Source organism: Sinocyclocheilus grahami, unplaced genomic scaffold, assembly GCF_001515645.1.
Source record: "Sinocyclocheilus grahami isolate Dianchi unplaced genomic scaffold, SAMN03320097.WGS_v1.1 scaffold542.1, whole genome shotgun sequence".
Lineage (NCBI taxonomy): Eukaryota > Metazoa > Chordata > Actinopteri > Cypriniformes > Cyprinidae > Sinocyclocheilus > Sinocyclocheilus grahami.
Genome location: NW_015505721.1, coordinates 242,068 through 248,768, shown reverse-complemented (window position 1 = coordinate 248,768; position 6,701 = coordinate 242,068). Strand labels below are relative to the sequence as shown.

At 38.2% G+C, this 6,701-nt stretch overlaps 1 protein-coding gene across 1 annotated transcript; it reads left to right on the top strand.

Moving 5' to 3' along the window:
- Positions 1 to 744: 744 nt before the first annotated feature.
- Positions 745 to 3,424, top strand: LOC107555657 (ADP-ribosylation factor-like 16). The gene is made up of 5 exons (XM_016238522.1): positions 745 to 906; positions 1,064 to 1,122; positions 2,078 to 2,194; positions 2,578 to 2,693; positions 2,796 to 3,424. The coding sequence occupies exons 1-5, from the start codon at positions 846 to 848 to the stop codon at positions 2,968 to 2,970; spliced, it is 528 nt and encodes a 175-aa protein (XP_016094008.1). The 5' UTR covers positions 745 to 845; the 3' UTR covers positions 2,971 to 3,424.
- The last annotated feature ends 3,277 nt before the right edge of the window (positions 3,425 to 6,701 follow it).

Genomic DNA, 6,701 nt, shown 5'->3' with positions numbered 1-6,701 from the left:
AGATGTTACTGTAGTTCTAAAATAAATATGAATATGCATTAATTCATCTCACTCACAGATGAAAAACCACAGATTCAGTATTCCTCAAAAATGAATAAAAATAATGCAGCTCAGAATATGACGCAAACCTGCAATAATTAAATGTTAAACAACACAAATATGCTTTATGTATTTAATCCCATTCTATTAACCAATGTCTTTGCTTCTGACCTTCGATGATCCAGTTCAATCATACTAATAAGCACAAATTACTCTAGACAAACATTTGTGTCTTTGTTTATTGCTGAAGTGTGTTGAAATGTCTTCTTCTGCATTCTACTGTACGGACGTAAATTTACTTTCCCTTCAGCCTGAGGTGCATTCATTTCACTTCTGGTGTGAAAAGGCTTTTACATTTGCCAAAAATAGAACTTTTTTATTTTAAAAACAAACAAGCAAGCCCTGTCCAGCTTTAAAAAGTAGCGCAAAAGTAACGTAACGCATTACTTTCCATTAAAAAGTAACGAAGTACCGTAATTAGTTACTTTTTTATGGAGTAACGCAATATTGTAATGCATTACTTTTAAAAGTATCTTTCCCCAACACTGTTTATTACAATAATAGACGGTAAACAGAATTGACTTTGTGGTTTCTGCAAACTAATTACACTGGAACAGAGTCAATCTTCTACAGCTCACTAGAGGGCGCCTATCACTAATAAAGAATCACTCATGACTCATGGAGACTTTTATTGTGTAAACAGCGTCGTTGCCTATCCATTTAATGCTCAGGAGTCAGTCGTTTATAAAACAGAAATCTGCGCTCTCGTTTTGATTTCAGTCATTTCAGGTGAAGTGGTCGCCGCGATGTGTTTATTGCTCGGTGCAACTGGAGTAGGAAAAACGCTTTTACTGAAGCGACTACAGAATATCCTTCAGCAGCTGATTAAGTTACACTAACTTGCATGTCGTGCTTCTCTTAATGTAACGTTAGTTCATATCTGCAGCTCGGTACAGTTTGTGCTGCAGGTGTTATTAACCTGTTGATCTGCTGTCATGAGTATGTCTTCTTTATCTGGACTAACAGTTGTGTCAGATGGGCGCACAGGCGGATTTGGGTGAAGCGCCCGTCACGCTGCCCACGGTGAGCTGCTTCTGCCGCGGGGGTCCCGCTCAATAATGCTGCCCCTGTTAGCAAAACAAAGCGTTTCTAAGATTACAGACGCTATATGAGATAAACAGCGTGTCTGAGTGCTAAAATAAAATAGATTGTGCCATCTTGCACTCATACATATTTTGGGAAATCAGTGGAACTGAGGATGCTGTCAATATGATTTTTTAAAGCTGTACACAAAAAGTATAAATATATTACAGTATTTTATTAATGTGCATTTTTTACTAATATATGTTTATGTGCATTTTTACTAATATATGTTTGAGAGGTCAAAATATGCCGTTAATTCAGAAAAATGTATTTATGTGTGTAAAAAAAAAAAAAAGATTAAAGTTGACTTAAAGATGTCATAAAGATGAATATTGTGTGTGTGTGTGTGTGTGTACCTGTTTTTCTATTCTGGTGGGGATTTAAACCTGAATACACACAGACTCATGGTGACTCGTGTCACGGTGGGGACCTAAATTGAGGTCCCCACGGGTAAACTAGCTAATAAATCACACAGAATGAAGTTTTTTGAAAATCTAAAAATGCAGAAAGTTTCCTGTAAGGGGTAGGATTAGGGGTAGGGTTGGTGTAGGGCAATAGAATATACGGTCTGTATAGTAGAAAAACCATTACACCTATGGAGAGTCCCCACAAGGATAGCAAACCAGACGTGTGTGTGTGCCTACTTAACCATATTTTGGGGACAAGTCTGTACCCAAAAATGAGTTAAACCTGACAAAATCTACAAAAACCTCCCTTTGGGGACGTCTTCATTTGTAAAACTGGCAAAAAATAAATAAAGTAAACAACTTCTGTGAGGGTGTGGGGTGGGATTCGTTTATAAAATCTATAACTATCTGTAGAATAGAAGTCTGTGTAATGTCCCCGGTGATATAGCTAAGTAAACGTGTGTGTGTTTTGTTTTCTGTTTTTGTAGGTCGGCACCAACCTCACAGACCTCATATTCCGGAAGAGGAAGATAACAGTTCGAGAGCTGGGGGGCTGTATGGGGCCCATTTGGCCAAGATACTACTTAGATTGCAGATCTGTTATAGTGAGTGTCAGAAATTCACACTCTCCATCGGCTAGCAGGCCATTTTGTGGTTGCTTTGCAAGAGAAGGTCCATCTGCTTTCACCCTGTAAAATTTTAAGAAAAAAAGAATGAATAAAATTAAGAAATATTAAGTTAAGAAAAATTATATTGTGAAAAAATGCTTTATAAAATAAAAATAAAAAAATAGTACAGAAATCTAAATATAAGAAACATTCGAAGATAATAGCTTTGTTTGTTGGACCACTGGATGTGAAGATTGCTGAAGTTTTGTCTGGACTTCTCTTCATTTCTTTAAAGAGTCCTTGAGAGAGAGGCTGTAGGTATATTTACAATGCGATCATGTTTCTCTTCATGTCTGATATCTATCTGTTATGCATTTCAGTTTGTGGTGGACTGTGCCAACATTGTCCAGATCTCGTCGTCTTGTGTCCAGCTGCTGTCTGTTCTCTCTGCGGAGCCGCTGCAGTCTGCTGCTGTACTCATACTCTTCAACAAGAGGTCAGCTGTCTTCACACTCACTCTTGTTTGTTGATTTAACTGAATAAATCCAGCACTAATTCACGCTAAACCTATCGCTCCTCACTCCACTTCTTTCCTCAGGGATCTTCCTTGCACCATGTCTCTTGTGGAGCTGAAGTCGTTGTTCAGGATGGATGACGTCCTTAGAAGTGCGCTACAGTCGATCTCAACACTAGAGATCAGCGCTCGCTCCGGACAGGGCCTTCAGGATGTGCTCAGCTGGCTGTTTTCAACCCGCTCTCATGATACAGGATAGATGAGTGCAGAGAACTGCGGGCTAATATTAAATTACAGGTCACAGCAAACAAACATCGGACAAACGTGATGTGAAGAAGATATACTTGTGATGTGAAGATATACCTCTCAGTGCTGTGTGAGCTCAGCTCGGTGCCACACCACGTTTGTGCAAACACACTAATTTGAGAAACAGCTGTGGAAAAATGTAGAACTGGTGGACTTTTGATGACCGTCATGCTGTTCCAAACCCGTATGACTTCCTGTGCTCGGTTTAAACATTTATTTGGAAGAATTGTTGGGCGGTTCATTTCCACACAATAAAAGCTCCACTCTAAGCTCTCAAATCTCATGTGTTCCACTGAAGAAAGTATTGTTTGGAGTATTGGAATATTGCGTTTCTTCAAGTTAAAGAATCTAAACTATAAGCGGCCATTCACACAGAACATGATTTTGCGTTGGAAAAACGCTTAGCTGTTGTAAATTCACTGTAAATCACGGCTTCACAGGGCTTATTGCTTTTATAAAACTGTCGTTCCGTATACGTAGGTTTCATAAAATAAAACAAAGCAGATAAAATGGAATGATATTAATAAAAAACATTCTTCCGCCAAACAGTGTAGTTAGTCAGGAACAGTTGTGGTTACAAGCAACACATAGGCGTAAACAAAGAGGTGTATGTTTGTAGAGTATTTTACAACAGCTTCTAACGTGGCTCAACCAATCAGAATCAAGCACCGGAGCTATTCGTTTTATAAACTCTTTTTTCTTTTTCTTTTATTGAATGCAGCAATTTTAGAATTTTGTGTCCAGGAAAGTGGATCTCGCGAGCCAGATTTGAGGATCACTGCTCTAGAGTAAAGGAGCCCAAATTGTTACTAAGAGTGACGTAAAAAAATAGAATTTTTATTGAGAGCTCAAAGTAGTTTCTTTTTTTTTTATCAGATTCAGTTATATTCTCTACATCTCAATGCAAAAATAAATGTTAAAAAGACTCTTATGATATGACATGATGGGTCAAATCAAAGGGCATCAGGGACTAACATTGGCCCGCAGACTCTAATTTGGGAACCTTCAGTCTAGAGCATGTTTACGTAGAGAAACAACAGAAAAAACATCATGAAGGGGAGTGAAATGGGGGGGGGGGGCATTGGTGATATCTAGAGATGTGTTTTCTAAAAGTTCAACAGATTTTAATTTGAGTGCCATGTTATTAGAACGGTGTAAGACAAAGCAAAAGGGTGAGCGTAATGGTCAAACAAATCTGTCTACTGCATGTTTACAAAAATACAAACCTGTGTAAATAGCCCTATGTGATTATGACATGTAGTATAGGCTATATGAGACATTTTGGTCACACAATTTCCATTCTTCAATTTGTGTTACTCCATAGTTTTCTAAAATGTGGAAAATCAAGCGTAGCGTTAGTTCTGGCAGGTCACGTTAGTCAAGCTCGCATCAGCTGACTTTCAGCTGATCCCCATTTACCTATGGGAATACGACACCTATCTATAAGGTCCCTCAGTATTATCAGCAGTTTTCGCATTGCTCAATAGGTAATTACCCTCCTCCATCCCCAACTCCTCCTCTGTCAGTCGGGATTCAGCCTTCTGATTCTCCTTTGAATCAGACTAATTCTAAAATGTGTACATAAAATTATTGAACTTTAACAATATCTGCAATACATTTGTTGGTTCTGTTCTGTTTACCCTGGGAGGGGGTTATTGCTGCTCTCCCTGCTCTCATCCATGCTAGGCTGCATGGATGCACAGGGAGTTCTTGCCCACGCCAATCCAAACTGTATGCTAATTGTCAATCATCTTTGACGATAGTGGTCCTGACAGAAATAGAATCAATTATGAGTATATGCGTCCAAATATTTGACTAGCATTGTTTTCGTATATTTAAGAAAAGGCAATCCAGAGGTAGAGAGCATGAACCATAAACAAACACAAACCAGACATGTCATTCATTTTCATCTTCATCCTTGTATTTGATGAGCAACATGTGCAACAGTCTCATATTCTTACATTCTGTTAGTATGTGGCATCAATTCAATCTGAACACCACGGTAAGTACATTCTCTTGCTGGAAGGTCTATTCATTCAACAGTCAGTGCCCAATATTACAAAATCATTATTTATACTTTACATTTTGCTGCTTAAATTATTGGCCACAAAATCTTAGTCGCTTTTATCCGTCATTCTGGTGTCAGTGACCCATCAGGATTTGATCGGCTGTTCACAGATACCAGTCATGTCAAGAAAATAAAAGGACAGCATTGAAAGTCATCAGATACTCCAGACCAATAAAGGGACACTAAAGCAGAGCTAGAAATTGGTGCAGGAAATCAGAGAAAATAATAAAACTGTATGAGAGGCTTTGGACTTGTGCTTGGTTATGTACTGGGTTTTATGGTATGAGTAACAAGTGTGTTATCCTTTCCAAAAACTATTATAATACTTAAAGGTGACACTGATGCTGTGGGAGTTGGATTAAATATTCTTAACCTTTAAATTATGCCACTTATTTGTCATTTCTTATTAAGCCGACATCAATCTGTATCGCCATGTAATGCATAGTTGACATTCACACATGATTATAGTTCAGGGGCGTTCACACATACAGTGATTTATGACCGGAGGTCGTCGAGTGGCTGTATTGGCGGTCACTGTGGATGTTCTTATTGCTGGATGTTATTGGTGGGCTGCACAACTGGCCAAATCTTTTGAAAATCTGATTACAAATGGGACGTAGGGTCAGTAAAGTGTTTTAACTAAGCCTTTATATGTGCAGAGACAATATAAAGAGCTGTTAATTTGATTAAAGGCCTTTGATATACTCACATCAAAGGTATTTTTCATTCTTCACTTAGGAGTAAAAAGACATTTGAAATACCTGAGTTAGGGAACATGCTAAATGCCGCCCACCCTGCTGGGAGTGCGTTTAGATGAATATGTAAATATGTGTTGCACGCTTTCAACTCAATTTCTACTATAACGCAGATGTGTGTTCATGTTTTTTTTTTAGTAATGGACGTCTTGATGGACTGAACAGAAGAGATGAACCAGAGAAGATATCCATGTCAAAGAAGGCGGAGCCACAGAGCCACACCCACTTATTACGTAATCGCCATGGACTAATGCTAGTTTAAATGTGTTTATTGACTGAATTTTCCAGAAAGTTTGCTTTGGCAAGCTGTTTGGAACTCCCAAAACTAACTGTAAACGAACTTTATTTTGTCCTGATTTTGTTTGAAATTACATCAGTTTGTCTTTTGATTCCGATTTGAAGTATATCAGGGCCTTAAAGGCCGTGACACGCCAAGCCAATGCCCAATGTCAGGTCGTCATTGAATGTCTATTGGCTTAGTTTTTGCGATGTGTGCTACATCGTTGAATCAACATTTAACTAAATGGAGCTGAATAATGGAGGCACTGTTGTAAAGCTACTATACAACTGAAATTAAAAGAATAGTTCACCCAAAAATTATGTCATTAATTACTCACCCTCATGTCGTTCCAAACCCGGAAGACCTTCGTTCACCTTCTGAACACAAATTAAGATATTTTTGATTAATAAAGTCATTCTTTTTGTTTTCTTTGTGCACAAAATGTATTCTCGTAGCTTCATATGAGAGTTACTATTTTACTATTTTAACAATGTCCTTACTACCTTTCTAGGTCTTGAACGTGTCAGTTATATTATTGTCTATGGGAGGGTCAGAGAGCTCTCAGATTTCATCAAAAATAT

Excerpts from the sequence above, each read along its gene's own strand:
- LOC107555657 (XM_016238522.1), top strand. The coding sequence starts at position 846 with ATGTGTTTATTGCTCGGTGCAACTGGAGTAGGAAAAACGCTTTTACTG. Across the intron at positions 2,195-2,577 it reads TAGATTGCAGATCTGTTATA|TTTGTGGTGGACTGTGCCAA; the intron begins GTGAGTGTCAGA and ends TATGCATTTCAG. Across the intron at positions 2,694-2,795 it reads CTCATACTCTTCAACAAGAG|GGATCTTCCTTGCACCATGT; the intron begins GTCAGCTGTCTT and ends TTCTTTCCTCAG.